This window comes from Argiope bruennichi, chromosome 1 (genome assembly GCF_947563725.1).
Source record: "Argiope bruennichi chromosome 1, qqArgBrue1.1, whole genome shotgun sequence".
Classification (NCBI taxonomy): domain Eukaryota; kingdom Metazoa; phylum Arthropoda; class Arachnida; order Araneae; family Araneidae; genus Argiope; species Argiope bruennichi.
Window position 1 is genome coordinate 87,232,111 of NC_079151.1, and position 21,608 is coordinate 87,253,718.

The window sequence follows — 21,608 nt, forward strand, 5'->3', positions numbered from 1 at the left end:
TACTGCGAGTAGAATGCGTTGACTAATGAAATAGGGCTAGATTAATGATTCAAGCTTAAAATACCATGCTATTACGAGATGTAAACTTGCCATATTTTAACAATTTTTTAAACCATTTCTTCATAGTGCATATAAATCATCCTAATAAAGTCAAATGTAACTTCGCAGATGGTCTTTCAAATTTTCACTATACTATAACTTATTTGTTCTATTCCGATGCAAAACAGAATCTTTAGCTTTCAATAATGTTTTGAGTCACTCGATTAAATATTTGATGAAATAACGAAAAGTTTTAGATTTCTGAACAGTATAATCTATTGTTAAATATTAATGAAATAAAAATTAAAAATTACCAAAATTTGGAAAATTCTCCCGACTATTAAATTGGTATTAGAAATTCTTCACAGTAATTTAAAAAAATTCACAAAATCCACGAAATTCAGCTTTTTAATAAAAATTCTCGTTAACATTTCAAAAATATCCAAAAAGTTACATTACCACCCTTAAAATTATAAATTGCCAAATTCGGTAGCATTAGGTCAAATGATCCGTCTTGTAGAATGCCAATACATACATTCATCGTTATTAGTCAAGATGCAGAAATTAACAAGCAAATTTGAATTTTGGGATGTATCAAATCCCTAATACAAGAACTTACTGATATTGAGCAAAAACATGCAATTTTTTTATTTAGCTAAAAAATAAATGTTTTCGAAGTTCAAGAGACTTGTATGAGCTTTAGCCAAGTTTCGGAGAATTTTACAATGCTCCTATTTTACACTTAAATCGAGCTACAATCATACGCGCATTCGTGAATAAGTAAAAAAAGGTTTAGAAATGAAAGTACCGAATATTTGCAACACTATAAAGGTGCTTTTTAACACTAATTAACAGAAATATTGAACCGAGTATTCAAATCAACAGGCTCTCAGTCGAACGACGAAGTTTTTAGCATTTTCAAATGTGCCATTTTCCGTAAAAAGAAATTTATATTATACAATATATTTACGTAGCCATGTTTGTAAAATGTATCGTGAACAATTCATTTTTGGCGAGATTTTCTTATGAATGAAGTCTTGCTTGCAAGAACTGAAATTCTAGACTGCTTTTGTCGCAATAAAATATCGCAGTTTTTCCAATTGGATTTCCCAATAAATTTGACGAAAAATGAGCTATATGATACTACTATGTTTTACAGTAAGCTATTGACATGAAACTAATAATCAAGCTTTGATATTTTAAATTGGTTTATTCATTCATCTAGTAAATGATAGCATCATTTATATAGTAATGGTTTATTCAGTAATAACAAATTCTGCTACAAACTAGATTTTCTAAAAGTTCTTTAAAATAATGAAAATCACCGTTTTCGAAAAAAAAAAGATTATGAACCAATATTTCTTCAAATCTTTGATACATAAAAAAATTATTACAGTTCATTTTTATACTTATGCGAACTCAAAACAACTAAGGAACTTACCTATTATTATTCAATTATTCATGAGTGATATACAGCTCTTGAAAAAGATATGAATATTTTTTTATTTCTACTTGGAATACGACGCCAAAGAGTTGAAGACAGCCAAAATATTCCGTTTATATTCAGTCTCAGAAGAGACATTAATAGTTTACACAATGTACCCAGCTTAATAGAATTCAGAGTCATTTTATAAAAATTCGTTAAACAGAATCTTCTGTATAATGCACGCAACAATAAAAGGAAGACCGATCAATTCGTTGAGTTTTTAATAGTTTATAGGGATCTAGAAATTTCTTATAAAGCGTCCTCTTCTTCCAAAGATTCGTGCGAAGTGGCTGCTCAGCTAGCGCGTACGAAGTGGAGTACGAGATATTTTCTAAAAGTTGCTCACTTTTTGAAAAGGATTCAAAAATATTTAAGTAAATTCGAACCCGAAAGATGCATACTCTATAAATATAAAAATTATTTAAAAAAAAGCAATTATCACGACACATTTAAAAATAAATCTATCGTCTTTCGTAGAAAATTAGGATAAGGTGAAAGGTGCCGTATCATTTATTCAATCAGTAGTTATAGGTTATTAGTATATATTATATAAGCGGGATTTTCGTTTAAGGAGTATCAAAAACATGATGACCCAGTAGCATAGGAATCAATGAAGGAACACCATAGCATAGTTTGGCTTCGAATCCCAGCTAATTCTTGCTGAAATAGTCCGGTATAGCTTCTTTAAATACTGCTTTTAGTTTAGTTATATTAACGTCCCATTGTAAAGTAACACTAGGGCTATTTTGGGACGGACCTCGTAATTTTGAATCGCGGTCAGATGACGAGGGCGACACTTGAGCTGGCACCCCCCTCTCCACGCCACACCTCACCAGCGGGAGGACGTTTGGCATGACGGATTTAACGTGCAACAGACCCCCTTAAACGACGGTTCTTCGGTGGAATCGGGTCTTGAACCTAAAACCCTACGGTTCACAAGCTGAGACCTTACCACCAAGCCACCGCGGCCTTCTTTAAATATTGCAAATAGAGGGTTATGCACACTGCTGACCATTAAAATGGCAACACCAGGAAGGAATGATCTGACTAACGTCAAAATCAAATAAAAGGAAAAAGAGTTTGGGATATGCAAATGGTTAGCATTTCAGCGCATTTAGATGAAGCGAGGGAGAAACAATATCTGAAGCACTGCATAAAGAAAAATTGTGAAGAGGATTTCTCATTTGGAAAGCGTTTAACTTTTAATAACATAAAGACATTTATAAACATATTATTAAACTTTTAATATGTTTTTGTATTATCAGAGTAATTTGTTTTATTTAAACGCTTATTATTTCTTCATTATGAGTAAAAGTAAACTTGAATTCACTGATGAAAGCGACAGCTATCTGTCAAGCGAAAATGATGGTTGACGAAAACATTTTTTTTAGCTGATTGTTTGAAACATCTTCTCAAATTTAATTTATTTTTCTTATTTCATTGTAAAATGAAGTTTTAAAATCATCTCGTCTATTTTCTGAATTATACTGATGTACAAAAAAATTAACCAGTAATATATGGCATATTATCTCCGATTGACAAATGATTTTTTTATAACATTTTAAAAGTTGAATAAAAATAAGCTGAAATATAAGGATATTTTTTGTATAGATATTTGTTCTAACTTTTATTTCAATGATTGAAAAAGGATTTACTAAAAATTTACGCGTAATTCACTCATGCGTAAATTTATGGAAACATAATTCTTAAAAATTCATTTTATTTCATTTTAACAAGGTCTTGTCTTAATAATACTATAGAAAGATTAAAATACCTTTTCAAAATCAGAAATTCAGCTTGGAAAAATTTAGCATGATGGTTTATACTAAAAAAGTAATATTTATGATGAAGTAAAGTAAAATGTTCAGGCCGAAAACTGAAGAAATGTATTTGCGAAATATATTTCGCTGAGTAATTTTTTCCCAGGATTTTATTGAACAACTTTTTGTACGTCAGTATTAAGTGAAGTTTTAAAAACATGTTATCTCATTTATCGAATTGCTTTGATAGATGAAATATATAACGCTTGACGTAATGTAGTCTCTTGGTTTGATAAAATTTTTAAAAGATTAGTAAAAATGAGTTGCAAAATAAAGATATTTTTGGAATGTATAATTATCTCGCATTTTTTGATGATTTAAATAAAAACAACGTGTAAGTTTTTGAAAACAAAATGTGAAAACCTCCTTAAAAATTTAATAAAAAGTCTAGACAATGTCTTTGCATTACGATCGAAAATTCAAATAATATTTTATATTCAAATATTCAATGAGCATAACAGTTTATATATTTTTTTTCAAAATGTAACACTGAAGATAATAATAATAATAAAAAAAATCTTAACTGAATGTTAAAAGAAGTACATAGTGTATAATCATTTTCGAGATGACTTTCAAGGTACTGTTTTCACATTTTTTAAAAATTCAACGGATGTTTTTATTTCAGTATTAAATGAAGATTTTAAACATTATTTCGCCTATTTGTCATTTGTCTATTTCTATCTAAAAAATATCCTAATAGCACTGATATATACACTATGTATGTCATATATTATGTAAAAATAAATACATACTAATATATGATGTATTACTTAATTTTTCCAAAAATAAATGAATTAATATTCTAAAAGTCTATTGAAAATTAGATGAAAAATATAGATGCTTTTGCAAGATCAATGCAATAGAATGAAATACTTAGGCCGGTAGTAAAGGCAGCTCGTTGTCGGAAAAAAGCAAGGTAATTGCTCAAAGTAGAACGATGGCAGATTTATTACTTCAGTCCACAGAGAGTAACTGCCCCTGAGCTCCCCTGAGCTTGTAAAAGTCCATGTTTCCATGTCTACAAGAGTCAGAAAGTCTGGGAGTGCTGCTTGGAAAGTGCTTGGATGTTAAAGACTGAAATCGTTGACTTCATCAGCGGACTTGTTTATGATAAGTGCCATAAGAAACAGTAACAACAATTCAAACTCATTCGTTTTTTCAATGAAAAAAAAAAAAGAACTTTTCCCCCTTGCATTTTCAATATCTGATCCACATTTATGATTTTGGAGGGGGTATTATTACAAGCGAAGCAAAAATAATATTTTAACAACATACATGTAAATAAGTAATACATGTAGTAAATAAATAAATTTTGGTGAAAGATTTCTTATTATCGGAATATTATATGTTAATATCGAACATATCTTTCTAAATGGAAGTATTAAAAGAAAATTTGAAGAAATTCTTAGATTCGTATTAAATTTCGATATGAACCAGCCGGAGTGTTTCCTCGAAACTTTCTTGTACACCCTGTGTTTAGAATTACAGTATCTAAGGTGCAGGTGGCGCTGAGATTATTCACTTTCATGTGTATATTGTCACGTAGATACTTTAGTGTGGAACGCAATGACACACACAAGAAATAGAGCTAAACCAATTTATTAACTCAACTCTGAACTGAGAACACAGTGACTGACAAATCTTCTGCTTTTATACAAGCAGGGAAAGTTCCAGAATACTTTTCTGGAGACAGTAAGAAGAGTCCAGAACACTTGTCTGGTAAATTAAAGAAATGTCCAGAATCTTCTGGAACATGAAATAAAGAGAAACATAAAATCAAGGAATTAAATATTAACACAAACTGTGAATCGCATTGTCTCTAGCGGAATTCGAACTTACAATCTATTGACTATGAGATCAGTGCTACGACCATTCGGCCATGGAGAGTCGACTGCCTCTTTTCAATGCGGCAATATATATATTACATATTCTTTTTTGTACAGTGCTCTCTTCTATAAATACCTCGTGCAATAAACATTTGTATTTGAGAGCTCTGAAGTTTTCGAAAGTTAACTCTCTGGAGTTAACTTTTCTTTTCATAACCTGCAAATTATGTTAAGGAATAACATAATATGCAGGCCAGTTATATTGAGTGAGTCCCCTACAATCTCCACTAAAGGTCTTTACCCTCTTTAACAGCATAAAATTGGGAGCCCTGGGTAAGATCCTGAAAACCGTGAATGGCATTGGTGAACGATAATTACGAAATGCAATTTTGGCATGAATCTATCAATTTCACTGAATTTGTCGACCGAACGTGTATTTTTATTGGCCGATTTACACCAAAATGCTTTTATGAGTTACTATGTTTACATGCATGAGAAAGTATAGACTGATAGTCAGTCAATTACTAGTCGCGTTTTGTTTAAAATTTGTTAAACATCTATATTTTAGATGTTAAACCTGCATGCCAAAATTTATATACCCTATCTTACTACCTTATCGAGTTAACTTTTACTCGGTTAACAAGCAGATAGACTTCCTGTGAATGGATTTTGTTCAAAATTTGATTGGAATATACAAATTTGGTAGTAATTCCATATGCTAAATTTCAGTTGACTTTTTCAAAACGTTTTTGATTTATCGTGGTCACAGACATAATGCCGAAAATGTGTCTTTCTTTTTCGGATTCTTGTAAAGTGTGAAGATTGAATGTGAACATTTGTCAAAATCTTCAGTTCATTATGATACTTTTATATGTGAGGGGAAAAAAAATGAAATATCAGAAAGAGAAGAAGTTTTACGAACTCGTAACTTTCACAGTAAGAAACAATTAAAAGGATAGAAAATAAATTAATAAAATAAAATATAATAAAAATAAAAACTTTGTAAATTGTCTCGCCATTTTTTTTTCAGTTGCTGTGTTTGAAAACATATTTTTGTTCCATGAAAAGCTCTGAACTCTTATTTTCCTGAAAACAAAATACAATAAATGAAGCATATTAAAATAACAGCGGGAAAAAATGCTTGGAATCGACTATATGATTTACTTAAATAATGAAACACCTAAATTTCTTCAATGGAATCATTTAGTTCTTACGTACCACGGTCAAGTACCCCAAGCTATTTGCATTTCGGAATCCATTCAAGCGCAACATAATATCAGATAAAGTACAGTTGGATGTAGATGACATGCGCGTATCATATGGCTGTGACGTCACATAAATTGATTTCATTTTGTATATGTTTCTTTATTATTTTTTTTGTAGAGAAAGAATTAAAGTTTTCTGACGAAATTGAATAATAAATTATTACAAAAAGATTTAGAGATAATGCATCAATCACCATGCTTTGTATTAGGTATACTTTAGGTTCTTTTTTCTTAGATATTATCTGTCCTGCTTATTAAACTAAATTCAGTAAATTTCTTTTAGTATTTATTTCGTAGAAAGTTTAAGAGTTTAAAACGGTGAATATCGAAGAATACGTTAACTGCAATCCTAATCTTTGTCGAAAATTATTACTGTCGAGTTATTTGTGAGTGATACTCAGCTTTTCTTTATTTTTTTTATAAAAATATTCACAATTCAATACTTAAAAAAATTTATTTTATGTCAGTGTCAAATTACAGTTTAAATGATGTTGTTTAGACTCTATTTATAAATATATAAAAAAGATAAAAGAATGTTAAATAAAATAAATCATATATAAACAAAAAAATCATAAATAAAATAAATCATATATAAACAAAAAAATCATAAATAAAATAAATCATAAATTAAAATATTATAAATAATTGAAATCATCTAATTCTTTATTTAAAAAAAATTTACTTAAGATGATTTAAGGTAATTCCATGTGGAGGAGAAATAGACTACAGACGTTCTAAAAATAAATTATTATTTTTTTTATTCATTTCAATAAAAATGGAAAAAAATATAATTTATTTCATTAAAAAAATGGAATGGAACATTGTACGTATCGTATAAGAAAATATATACATTCAGTTTACCGCCAGATTTCTAACGATTAAAAAATATTTAATTTTGAAATCGCGCAGAATCTACTAAAGTAGGATAAATTTTTAATTTTCAGAGAAAAAAAATAAGTCAGTTTATTGTACATTACTATTAATACCAATTTTTAAAAAATTCTGCAGCTATTAGTAGAAACTAGTAGATTTATTAAAAAAATGTTACTAATCTGGCAAAATATTAAAATAAAATTAACACTTATTTAAATATAATTGTTTGGTAAACAACCGTTTCAATGTGTTCATTTGGTTTTTACATACACACAAATGGAAAACTTTTTTTTTTTTAAGTATTGTTCATAAATTTGAATGGCATGCAATTATTAATATTAAATAAAAATAAAATATAAACATATGCTTTTCAAAAATTATTAAAATAAAAATAAAATAATAAAACAATAATCAAACCAATTAAAATGTTGATTAGTTTTAATTAATTAAAAAAAAACTAAAATATTTCATTAACATTGATTTGATATTTGATAACGTTAAACAAATATGAAACAAAATTTACTAGCGTATTAAAAATAAGATATGGTAATGCTCACAGCCATGGCCGCGAAATGACTAAATCCGCCATTGTTTAGAATGATAAATTATGGATTTAAATCAATGATCAGTATCAACGTAATGTGTTGGTGGGGCTAGGAAATTCAAAAGAATGTTAGAGAAAGTTTCAATTCCTGACGCTAGTTTTAACTACCAGGAAGTAGATATAATCATCACGGTTTTAATATATTTTGGCAAATCACATTCTGTGAAAAAGGGTGGAAATTACAATGGACGCCATTTATAATTACTATGTCGCTCCGCTATAAATGTCGAAACTAATTTTAAGAATTAAGCGAAAAGTGTAAATTTTATTATTAAAATAACAGAAATTCAAGAATTATAAGATTAATAATTTTAATAACTCAAATTTTGTAAATAATTTTAAAAAATAAATAGCAGAAAAAAAAAAGCATTTTATTCGTGCAAATGATCGTCGTGCTGCCATCTATTAATTGAATGTGTAACCTTAACTCTCCATCTTTGAATTTTGTAAAGCAAATTAAGAAATCGATTAAAATAAACACAAGAATTAAATTTGGTATTAATTTGGTATTAGAGCTTTCCTGATTAAAATCAACATGATTACTCACCAGAAGAATTTAAAAGAGAAAGAAATACACCAAAATTTTTATTAATATTTACTGCAGATGAAGTAGCAATATAGCAATCACTATAATGTTATTATTATCATTATCATTATATTATTTCCAGTATCATCTGCTGTTTCTATTAAGTTAATTTGATTACATTTAATGCAAAAGAGAAATTTACATATATGCATCAAATGATGTTATAATACTGAAACTGAATTGTCATAAGAGTAACAACGATCTTTTTAACGAAAAGATGATCTGTTATTAATAGTCTTTTTACTTGAAATCATATTTCACATTTTACTATATTCGCGCAAATTGTAAATAAAATATGGAGGTTATATTTATTGAAGTGAATGATTATTCTTTTCATAGAATTAATCCAATATGACTTTATTTCTTTTGTGATCAAAAATTGGAATTTGTTAAAAGTTTTATACATATACAGGTATGTGTACAAATATTCAGGCATGTGTAGGCCTTATGTGATTATGATTCATGATTTCAAAAATCTCATGGAAAAAAAAAAGTAAAGAGTTAACCGATTGTACCAACCAAAATCTGAGAACTTTTGAATTTGTGCAGTTCGATGTTTTAATTTTTATAAATCTTTTCTATTTATCAAAGCACGAGAAACTTGAGTCTCAATGAGGATACTTATTTAATTATACCCTTTTAAATCCCCCCGGGGGCACCTCAAAATGAGGATGAGATGCGTTCGGCATGGTGGTTGGATCTCACTACACTGGTGGGTACGCGAAAAGGTGGGATTCTGGTTCCTCCCATCGTTGATGGGACGTACTTCCTTCGGGAAGGGTTGTACCGTGGCCTGTGATGGCCCTTAGGATTCAACCACAGTTCTCGCCAGTGTTGCTAGTATGGCGATCCAGTCATTCAGTATGATTTATCCGTGTGCCTTCGGGCGGGTCGGAGAGAAGTGATATGACTATACTTGTTTAAAGTTTCCAACATTCGCTGATTATTTTATATTGTCAGACATTATTGTCTTCATCATTTGTGCACTGATTAGATCTTTGTTTTACGATCATTAGCACGGAATAAGAAAACAAGCCATAAAAGAATTCAAGTGATAATTTTATCTTCCTAATAAACTATCTACTACAAGCTTTTTCTGAATATTTAAGACCAAATTAACCTCTCCATTTAATTTTGTGCATTAACTTTATAGCAGCAGAAATATGTTCTAATAAAGAAATCTCTGCCAATAATGAAAATGAAAATGCGTGACACTCTATATTTCATTCTATATTGACACTCTATAGTTCAGACTGTTTGACCTATAGCTGCCATTTTCACATATTAACTTTGGAGGAAGTGTGCATATATATATATACTTGAAGCGTGTTTTTGTAAATTTTTTATTAGAATTCTAATTAATAAAAAATTAAGATAAATTATGATGTTTTTTTTTGCCATAATTTCCTAAAATATTATTGCGCAAAAATGAATTACACACCATTTTAAAAAAATTATCTTTTTAATGATATCAATTTATTAATCCTGCAAATTTTTCCTGAATTTTGAAAATATTAAAATTTTTTTAAATTACCAACTATAGATCGCATCGTTTCTGATAAATTTAAATCATTTTCATTGTTTCATCAAATATTTATTTTTATCGTTATTTTCTTTCATTTTTGAAGCTAAATAAGAAGGGTTATATTTAATATCTTTTTAAACTGCAAGACAAATAAAAAAGTGAAGTTATAATGTTACAAAATTTAGATGAACTGGATATGTTTTTATAGCCCTATGACATTATGGGTCTGTCTCCATAAAAAATGTCCATGTTCGTAATAAACAAACTTAAGTTAGATAATCAAAATAATACGGCCTTAATATTTGTTAGTTTGACAAAATCATGGACATGAATATATATCTGAACAATTTATCTGAAAGCAAATATAACCACTATTTCTGGCGAACCAGCTGGTCGTTTTAGGCAGCAAGAATCCAATAAAGAAATATTAAGTTTCAAAGTATCTCCAAACATCCTTTATTCTATAGTTTTCTAGGAAACTAGGCAAAATTATTTATGGATTGTTGGTTAATAAAGTACTAGATTAAAAAAAAAAAAAAAACTATCGCAATTTTTGAACATTTTTAAATATCTGAATCAGTTTTTCTAATCTTTCGATTTTATCTGGTTCTGTATTATTACAAATTCTGCTTCAATTTTCTGGTTACAAAATACTCGAATCAAGATGGACTCATTTCAAGTGCTCGCAGTCACATACGAAGCCAAGTGTTTTCATGTCATGTGACAACAAATTGGAAGTTATCTTGTGCGTGTCTTGACGTAATACTCCTTTCTTTCTCTAGTAAAATTCGCAAAGGATTTCAAAATTCAAATGGATATGATATGACTCTATTGACAAATCTTTAAGTCTTTTAAGATCGTCTCGATAACTAGTCTACATAAATTAGAACCAGCGGGAGTGTTCGTTCACTCCAATTCATCTAAATTTTCTCGCATACTTACCAATAAAAGCCTTAATAGGGGAGGAAAGTCTTTAAGGGGTCTATAAGGGATCTTTAATAGGGTAGGGTTACATGACGAAATGTAGTTCTAAATAATGACGAAACATAGATCTAAAGCGTAAGTACAGTATTTTTTATCGAATCTTTTGCGATTTTTTTGGCGATTAATCCCTGGCATGCTTTTAATATGCAAGTAACTCAAAAATCAAATATGTATTTTGAATGCCTTTTTTTCGAGAGGCTGAAAACAAAATTTAACATAGAACGGCAATTATACAAGTTCATATACCTTTCATTTTATTTATTGAAATTCTTCCATTTTAGAATTTTTGCGCTTGAATGCATGCGAAAGTATCAACAGACAGGCAATCAATCCTTTTGGCAGATTTGGTTCAAAATTTTATAAAAATATACATTCTAAATGTTAAAAATGTGTACTAAGCTTCATTTATCTAACCCTTTGCGTTCACTCGTTATAGAATTTCTTGTAACCAAACAGTCAGGCATACAGACTTTCGGATGGCTCTCGTTCAAAATTTGATATAAATCTAAAAATTAAGTTTCAAGTCCGTATGTACAATTTCATCTGCCCAGCTCAAAGTGTTTTTGTGTTATCGTATTTTGAGGTATACAAACAAATAGAAAAAACAACACAAATGTATTTTTCGGAATCAGAAACGTTTGAAGAGCGGATATTCGTTAAAATCACAATTTCGAATATTTTTGACCATTTCAAAACTTTCTTTTTATGCTTTTAATACAAGAGAAAGTAAAAAGGGTTGAAAAACGTTCTACTATCATTTTAATTACTTTTATACCCATGTTCCATACTCTGCTTCACTGCAAATTTTTCTAATAGATAAAGATGTGGTGAATTCTATTTTCTTGAAAAGAAGAAAATAAAGTCCGACAGTAGAAATTTTTTTCAGGCATTATGGAATAAAAATTCAGTTATAGATTAGCGTTCAGTTGAATTATATCAATTTAAACCAATGCTATGCATATATATGGTATGGTTATATCAATTTCTCAACCAATGGTATGCATGTCTTTGAAGGTATGCGATGGGTAAAAGGGAAGTTGGATATGGCGGAAAACGCAAAGCACCAAAGATTAAAATTAAGAAAGAAAATTTTTAGTAAAGAAAGAAAAGTACAAAAAGAATCAGTGTAAACGCGAACAAATATTCAACATCTTTTACGAACACTGAACTTACGGAACGAACATGCTCATTTTACTCATTTATTAGTTACTAATATCATAGTAAGCTCTACGAAATTCCACACGTTACATTTTTATCTGTACCTAATTGTATAAAATTCAATTTCTTGAAAAAAGCTTAACGACAGCAATTAAATTATTTTTCACTTGAATAATTGATAATTATAATGGGCAATTGTGAATTTTCAATGAGAGGTCATTTGTTTCATTTCCGTTTTTATTTCTTAGAACACAGAACTAAAACTTTTATAGAAACAAAAATAATATACAAAATTAAAAATAAATAATTAAAATAACCCTTTAGTTAACCTAAACTGTTAAAATATTAATAAAATATTCTTCGCAAGAAGGGATGTTTGGGAAAAGGATTGATGGTAGAGGGTACTTAAAAATAAAAAGGTTACAGAAAGGGTATTAAAGGAAATAAACATTGCGAACCTCTCATTTTAAAAATTGAAAATCATTAAAGACTTCTTCATTTTTGAAAAGTTATAAATGGCCTATAGTCCTCTTATTCCTTTTTACCATCTGTTTTTGCACCTGGAACAATCCTAAAATTTGACAACAGATAATATATTTCTACACATCTTTTATTATGAATGGAAAAACAGACAAAGAAAAATTGTGCATTTATATACATTCACACATGTTTGAACACGATTAATGTTTGACGGGACGAAGAAATATCCATGGAACGTGCATTTTGTAACGTCTGAACATCTCCGGGACTTAAAACTCCTTGCGACTTGGCTTCATTCCAAAGTGTCAGAGAGATCATCACTTCTTTCCAGCTGGGGGTCTGCTCATGATTTCTTCCACCCAGTCAGCGAAATAACTGACCCTCGTGTAGATGTCCGGGTATCCTTCTTTGGCACAACCAGATCCGAAAGAAGTGATGCCGGCTACATAGTATTTGCCATTGACCAGACACTGCAAGGGACCGCCAGAATCACCCTGAAAACAACAGAAAGTGAATAATGAAAAAGAATGGAAATGCATTGCCAAAAAATAGTGAAAATCAATACTATTATTCATTTGTATTGATAAATTTGTTAATTTATCTATTCAAACGTGTCACAATATACATGTTGAAATTTTCCTTTTAAATTGATAACGCTTATAAGCTGGCATATTATTTGGCTGGTTAATCAATGAAACAAAGTATGAAATTCAGTTAAATTGTCAAATACACTTGCTTTCCTCGGTCAAATGCTTCTTTTATGAAATATTGACTAATTTCCTCTTGAGAACAGGTAAAAAGGTAAGAAGTAAAAATATAAAATTGGTCTATTGCTTTAAGATCATTCTTTCAAAATTAGTGCAGTTAAATTGATTCGTTATATTAGTAAGTAAATAATTATTATAATATATTAGTAAGTAATAAATGCTAAATAGTATCTTGAAAGATGAAATTTTTTAAAGAGCATAAAAATGTACTGAAAGAGAATCGTATTCTTATTTTACAATTTTGCCTTTCCATTAAGTGTTAATATATAGATCGAGTACCTTATTAATAGAATAATTAGTTAATACGTGGACTTATTAATTTGCTTTACATTGCAGTTTTTCAGTCCATTACAAATGGCTCTGTTAGTTAAGTTCATGAAATAGAAAAGTATTTTATAAGATAAATACAAACATACACTCACACATGCGCACATGCACACTCTCACTCATGTACAAACACTTGTATTAAATAACAAAAAGTTTTTAGAAAATTTTTTCTTTGCTGCATTTACACCTTCTAGGAAATTTTGGAATCCATTACAAGCTTGTACGAAGAAAAACATGTGACGCGTCATAGTACAGTGGGGTATAACATGCAGTTAGATGCTGATTGAGTATGCAGTTTGTTTGTCAAACGATTCTTGTGTTGCTGAATTGAAAAGTTTTAAAGGTAACATTATGAAATTTTGTAATGACGCTGTATACATCTCTGAATGTGCTTGTAGTCAAAATTTAAGTTACATTTTGTTTTAATGATTTTGTAGAGATTATTACATAAATGTAGTGTAAAAGATTCTGAGTTTGCGCAGATATTCTTGTATTTCTATAGTAATTTTTAAGAAGGTAAAGTGAGATATCAGCCAAATTCCAACAGCTTCCAAAAGATCTCCAAAGAAAAAATTGGCTACAAAATTTTTAATATGGAACAGAGTAAAATAATTTTGAATCTCAGAGACAAACTTTCAGTATTTCATTTCTCCCTGAACTTCTGTTTTTATACATCGAATTAAAAGGCTAAAACATCTAAATGCTTCAGCTGTTTAGGAATCTTAACTCGAAAACTGACTTTGCGAACGAAACTAAATTATCAAAGTGAATCGATGCCTTTTTGGTATTTAGTTTATTATCAGCAGGCTTCTACTGTATTAATAATATAATAAGTATGATGATGTTAGATTACTAAATTATCAATCAGGCAACAGGTTATGCTTTGTATTTTCAAAAAGACAGTTACTATTTCGAGTATGTATTTGATGTCAATTAATCTCAGAGACAAAATTTCAATATTTCATTTCCCCTTAAGCATTTGTGTTTATTCATTGCCTGTTATGCATCGCTTTTTTAGTTACCCAGAAACATAATTTAAAAATCAAAATATATCTCGATTCATTTGAAAGGCTATATTTACAAGTTTTAATTAGGTATTCTGATTATGAAATTTATTCTGAAGTTTTTCCAATGAATATATTTAATATTTGTAACTAATTCTTCAAACACGTTATGGTTTCACAACTAATATGGGATAAATCCAATATATGCAATAAATTAATAATTTTATTAAAAAATGTTACAATTAAATATTTAGCCCGTTTTTATCTAAATATCTTAATAAATTTTGCATTTCAGATAAAAACTGCAGTTGCCCCCCCCACTATCCATATATCTGCATGTACATTGATATATCTAAAATAATGGGTAAAATCAAAGAAGCATCCTAAAACACAGCTTAGTTAATTTCGCCGATTTTTATTTCATATGAAACTAATACCACCAGATTAATGTCATGTGAATGTTCAAATGACTTTCATTTCAATCAAATTAATAGTACTCTTTTCTAATCACCGTCCATTTCCGAGAGATATTTCGAAGCATTACTTCTCTGTAAGGGATAACCAGACAGAGTTCATCTGTCCCGAAAAGTAAATAAAATATCTAATGTACAGTTTAGGAAATTTTTACCAAGGGGGTCAATCTTTCATATGCAGCAAATTTTTTCGAAATTGTGTTAGCGGCTTCGAACTCATGAACTCTGTCTCAAGATTTCCCTTTAAGGAATGCATTATGTTAAAGAATGCATTTTTTAATTTTTTCGATTTTTATAAAAAAATATAGACAAGACAGGCGATCCTTCGTAACATGATATATTTAAACAATACTTTAAAATATTCTTACAATATAATGTGAATATCAGTAATTTTCCCCTTAAATCTATATAAAAATATAGCAGACAAATGAAATCTTAAAAAGAGTTCTATTCAACGGAAAACATTTAAATATTTATGGCAATGAAATATTCATACTGTTTTATAAGATAAAGTATTACTTAGCAACTACTGCTATTAAAAAAAAAACCTATTTAAACATAAAGCTTCTCCTTCAAGTTATGCAACGAAAAAATTGATTCGATGTTAAAAGTACTTTGGGAACAGACAGATGCTTTTCCTCGAGCAAGCGTACAGCAGAAAATAAATGCCAGATTGCCAGCGCAGAAGTAGAATGCAGGAAGCAGACATTTCCCAAACATTTACGATCGATTTCATTGTTATTGATTTCCCGAAAGGCTGTTTACATTGCTGCAGACAGATGTCTCTTGCTCAGTTTTTTTATGATCTTTTTGGTTTGTTCAGCTCGCAACTGATGTGATTTCAGATGTAACATAACGGATCTGTATCGGAGGGAAAAACTGTGACTAACTTGTTCAGAATCAATAAAGACTTGATTGAAGGTACACAATAATTTCGTATATCCGTGTTGTCATAATCAAGTATTAGATTTATCAAACTATTTGGTATCATTTTCCTCAACATATTCTGTAGACTTCATTCGTTGACAAAATGATTTTAATAGAGATGAGTAAACAAAACAAAGCAACGAAAAATTATTATTATTTCTGAAAAAAAAATCTGAAATTTGTTACCGCAAATTTCAAGTTATCATGTGAGAACATTATTTTGTTTAAGCCACGTTGTATCAATCCGATAGAAAAGCTTTATGTTCTCACATGACTCATATTTCGCAGTCACCAACATTTAGAAACGCGATGGTTTTTGACCATTTCAAAATGAATCGAACTCTAAAATTTTTTTTCTCGAGCCCAGAAGTCTTTTTCGTGAAAAACCAGTTTTAAACAATGACGTGACTCTCAGATTACGCATGTGTCGATATTTAGAAAACGATATAATTAAGATAATTGATAGATATTTTGAGATAATTTTTTAATTATCTCAAAATCGTTCGAGTTCCAAAACTTTTTTTTTGATGGCAGAATTATTATTATTATTTGCGAAAATATGGTTTAAACTGGTTTGGAATGATCACATGACTATTGTATTGCGCAATCTTCATCTTTGGATGTAGTTAATGTACAACTATTAGAAAGTTGAATGTGTATTTTGGTCACGTTTTGTAGCCCGTTTGAAATCTGAAATTTGACACAAAACTACAATTGTTCTTACAAAATCATGTACTAAATTTCATATATTTAAATTTTTGCATTTCCGAATTATCAAGTTTACATGTTTGTGAATGCACAGCCCGAAAGACTATTAACCCCTTGATGGATTTAGTTCTAAATTTGATCCGTATCTAACCTTTAGATGTTAAATCTGTGTACCAAATTGTATCCATCCAACTGTCTTCGTTTTGTAGTTATTGTGTTAACGCATATTCAGAGAGACAGATTTTCTCAGAATGGATTTCAGAGGAAATCCTCGGAAATCCATCTGATAGAATTCTACGAATAATACGTTCATAATGATAGAAATCTACGAAATTTGAGTATAAACCATATACCAAATTTCGTATCTCAAGTTCAAAGCGTTTCTAAGTTATCATGTTCATCGACTAACAGACATAATTCCAAACATTTTTTTTTTAAACTCAAAGAGGTCTGAAACGGAAACTTTTACCAACGTGAGTTCAAATTTTTGAGGATTACAATACTTTCTCTTTGCTTATTTCATATGCGAGAAAGTAATAAATGCTTTAAAAATAATGTAGGAAACTTTCGATTTACCGCGGAACTGGATGGCGTGGCAATTGCTGGTAAGCAAACCTTCGTTAGAGAAAAAGCATAAATCAATGCGAAAATTCCCTTGGGGGAAAATTTTTTATTTTCAGTAGAGGGACCCGCACATACAATTGTGACTTAATAAATGGTTAAATTTTGTACTTTACAAGTTGGTTTCTTTTCTTACAAATAAATAAATAAATTTTTTGAATGCTAAAATACGTATTTTTTGTTCATAATTGAATATTTCTTTATAGCATTTTAAGATTAAAAAAATTGTAGATAATTTTACGCATTATTTCTGTAAGAAACTGAACAAACTCTTCGGAATTTAATATGGCAATATAATAAATTCCCATATTAATAGAATTTTTAATAGCGTTTTAAGATTAAAAAGCTGTAGATAATTTTACGCATTGTTTCTATAAGACGCTAAACAACCTATTAGGAATTTAATATGACAAAAACAAAATTTAAATGATAATATAACAAAATTAATATGGCAACATAATAAATAAATTATGAAAAAAAAATGGAAATTATAATGACATTTCTTCCGATTCACAATATTTTTCAAAAGCAGCTATCTAGAACTTTTTGCGAGATAAATATGCCGGAACCGCTGGGCTTAGGAAAAAGCTATTTCGAACATATGGCAGGGCACTCGTAAAATTCCTAATGACTTACTAATCAATCGAAACTCAAAACGATTTACCCCATTTTGCTTAATGGACCTTTTCGAACGTACTTTACTCCTTGTGTCACGTGATTCTGGAATGAAATTATCACGCAGACGACTTTTGTTTGAGAAAAATGTTCGTTGAGTCCTTGAGAACGCTACAATTTTTCAATTCGCAATGAAGTAAGAAGAAATAAATTCTATATTTTGTATTCAACTAAATACACTTTATCGAATTTTCTATCTTCACATTTTTATGTAAGGAAACAAGATTTATAATATGATTAAAGGAAGATTTATAATATGATAGTTCTTTATAATTACGAGACGGAATATACTTTTATTTAGTTATTTTTTTCCTCTAAAATTCTATCTATTATGAAGCTAGAAACGTGGTAATCGGCATTTTTATTCATATCATGAACATATAAAAATATTTCGACCATATAGGAAAAATTATAATTCAAAGTTACAGCTACATACAAATGGTTATAGTTAACTAAACCACCCATTTTATTCTTATTTATTATCGCATGTTATTTAATATATTTTTAATGTCCACGTAATTCACAAATTATATAATCGATCGAAAACTTTGATTCTTCTTTCGATTTTGAACGAACAGAATATTACTTTATATGTGGCAACAATAGATAAAGTATATCTTTTCAAGTTTCTCATCGTATAAAAGCCAAAAATGAGTTAAGATAATGCAAGCAGAAAAATTAAAAACTATAATCAAATGAACAATTAATATAAATTAATACATATTTATAAGTCCATAGTTAGTTATAAAATGGAAAGATCAATTGTAATTTTAACAAGAGAATTACTTTGCCTTAAAAATTTAATCCGAGGTAAGCAATATCAAAGCAATTAAGTAGCATAATAAACAATGAAATAAATGTTAATGATGATGTAAATTATAAATAAGAAAAAATTAAATATTATTCATTGTAGTGATGATATAATAAAACAGCAATAAATTGTTGTAAAATCATATTTTTTTTAGATAAAACTTTTCTTGTCTTCAGAAATATATTGATGATATACATTTAATTTTTATTACTAATTAACCAATATTCATATTTTCTTAAAATTTTCAGTAAAGGAAAATTAATACTAGTTATATTTACTTAGTCGCATGATAAGGAGTGAAAAGGACGCATCTCGTCTATTAAATAGCAGAAGTGATCTTCCGAAAATTTTCTACCATATTCTCTGATAAAAAGTGTTATCCTTCTCCTTATTCCTGCATAAAATTGCGAACCATAGGGAAGTCTGCGGACATAACTAATACTCACATATTTATTTTCCGGGTGCCACACATGAGAATTGTTTGCCTCTTAGTTTAATAAAAAAATCAGTAGTAATGTATTACTATCAGCATGCCATTAGTGAACAATATTTTCAAAATTGTCTTTTAGTAAGAGATCTTTGTCGATTAATCGCCAAGATATGATTAATATCTAAGTACAAGAAAAACCTATTTTAATTGCCTTTTTTTCCCACTGACTAGAATCAAAATATGACACCGAACTTCAATTGTAGTTCATAAGATTCATAAACCAAATCTCGCATATTCAATTTATTTCATTTTTGTGGTATCGCGTTCATATGCATGTGAAAGTAAAGATCGACAGACAGTCAACTCTGGCGAATTCAATGCAGATCTACCTTTTAGATCCTAAATTTGTGTACAAAATTTCATTTATCTAGCTCTCTTCGTTTTGTAATTATCATGTTAATTTGTATTTCGCCAGCCGGACATACAGGTTTCTTAATGGGTTCAGCTCAAAATCTGATAGAAATCTACAAATTTTGAAGAACAGTAAATATTCTAAATTTCATAATTCATTTTTGAATTATGGTGTTGACAAATGGACAGACATTCAGAAATAATACCAAAATTGTGATTTTTGGATTCGGAGTGGTCTGAAATGAGAAGAGTCATCAAAATCTCAAATTCGAATTTTTTGACGATTACAACATTTTTTTTCTTTGTATCTTAAAAAAAAAAATCTCCTGTTGCCGGTTAAGAATACTATTTATATTATAAAATTTTCAAAAATATCCACTGTAATACCAGGAAGTATCTAATCACTCTGTTGGACTATCAAAAGTACGGAAACATTATTATTCAGAATCAGTATTGAATTCTAGTCATCATTGTACAGTGTGAAAACAGTATCAAAATGCTATAAATAAAATAAATTTCATTTTTAATACGTTGTCAATAAAATGCTTTGTTATTTTCATAAAAAAATCAAACTATATAATTTTATGTAAATTATTAACTCAAATAAGTCTTACTTAAAACGTTATTAAACACACATATGAAAATTTGTAGGTATCTACGGCGAGGAGCATAAATTTAAAACTTACTTTTGATTTCACATAAAGGGTATATACTGCGGTATACTAATAATTAGAATAAATTTATAAAATAAATTTGTGAAATATAACTTCAAAGTTATTTTCCTAATTGACTTTATAAATTCGTATAAATTTAGAAGGAGTTGGATTTTTATTCTGCAAGAGCTAAATTTAGATTTGTTGCCACAAAATAATATAAGTAATTATTCAATATTTCCCTTTTGAATTGTTGAAAATCTTAAAGAGTTGATAGAATTATCAACTTCTTATGATTTACTGAAATATACTGCATCGAAAAATCAGTGAAATATGAGAATAAAAATATTCTTTTCTTCTTAAATTATATTTCTGAAAATTAATCTTTATAAAATTTCTAAATTATTGATTTTTATCCTCGTATCCTTTTTTTGTATCATAAATATATACAGCTGGAAGGAAAAAAAAATTGTTTCATAGAAATTAAAAATCAACGTGAATTTGTCTACATCTAATTTATGTTGAGATATAGAGAGCAAACGATAAAAATATTTGTTGTCGCTTTAATAACTCCAGATGGCAATAGTAGAGAAAACAAACAATAATATGTTTCAAACAAAGAGCAAACAATTTTTCTGAGTTGGATATAATTTAATTATACTTAAAATGAAAAATGTTTTTGAAAGAAACATTTTATTTTAATTATTTTGAGCAACTTTTCTTATAAATCATGAAAATCGCAAAATTTTAGTTTTCATGAACAATAGAATAATGGTCGAAGGATTCATCGAATAACACGTTCAAATACTCATGAGAGTGATATAATATTATTATTTACTTGCACTCATTTTTTAAAATTATATCATAGATTTATATAACATAACATAACGCCATCCTGTGCCCCCGGTGCCTATAACACTAAGTTATCTAACCAGTTGGATGAGCACAAGATGGAAGGAAAAAAAAAAGAAAGAAAATGTTGGTAGAAAGAAAGAGACGACAGACCATCCAGGGTTCTCCAGAGAGAATCCCAACGGTGTCAAATCCTACACGACTGTATTTAATTTTTTGGTGACGTAATAACCGAATAGAGGGGACAAGGATACTTAAACAAATGGTCACTATAGGTTCAATTTACAGGGAAACGAGATTACT

General features: G+C 28.9%; 1 protein-coding gene across 1 annotated transcript in view; it reads right to left on the bottom strand.

Annotated features, from left to right (window-relative positions):
• Nucleotides 1-12,758: 12,758 nt before the first annotated feature.
• The window catches only part of LOC129980911 (trypsin-1-like), a 30,138-nt gene continuing 21,288 nt past the window's right edge, over nt 12,759-21,608 (bottom strand). Inside the window, exon 6 of the mRNA XM_056091393.1 lies at nt 12,759-13,140. Within this exon, the coding sequence (XP_055947368.1) occupies nt 12,964-13,140 (177 nt within the window). The 3' untranslated portion in view covers nt 12,759-12,963. The remainder of the gene's footprint in view (nt 13,141-21,608) is intronic.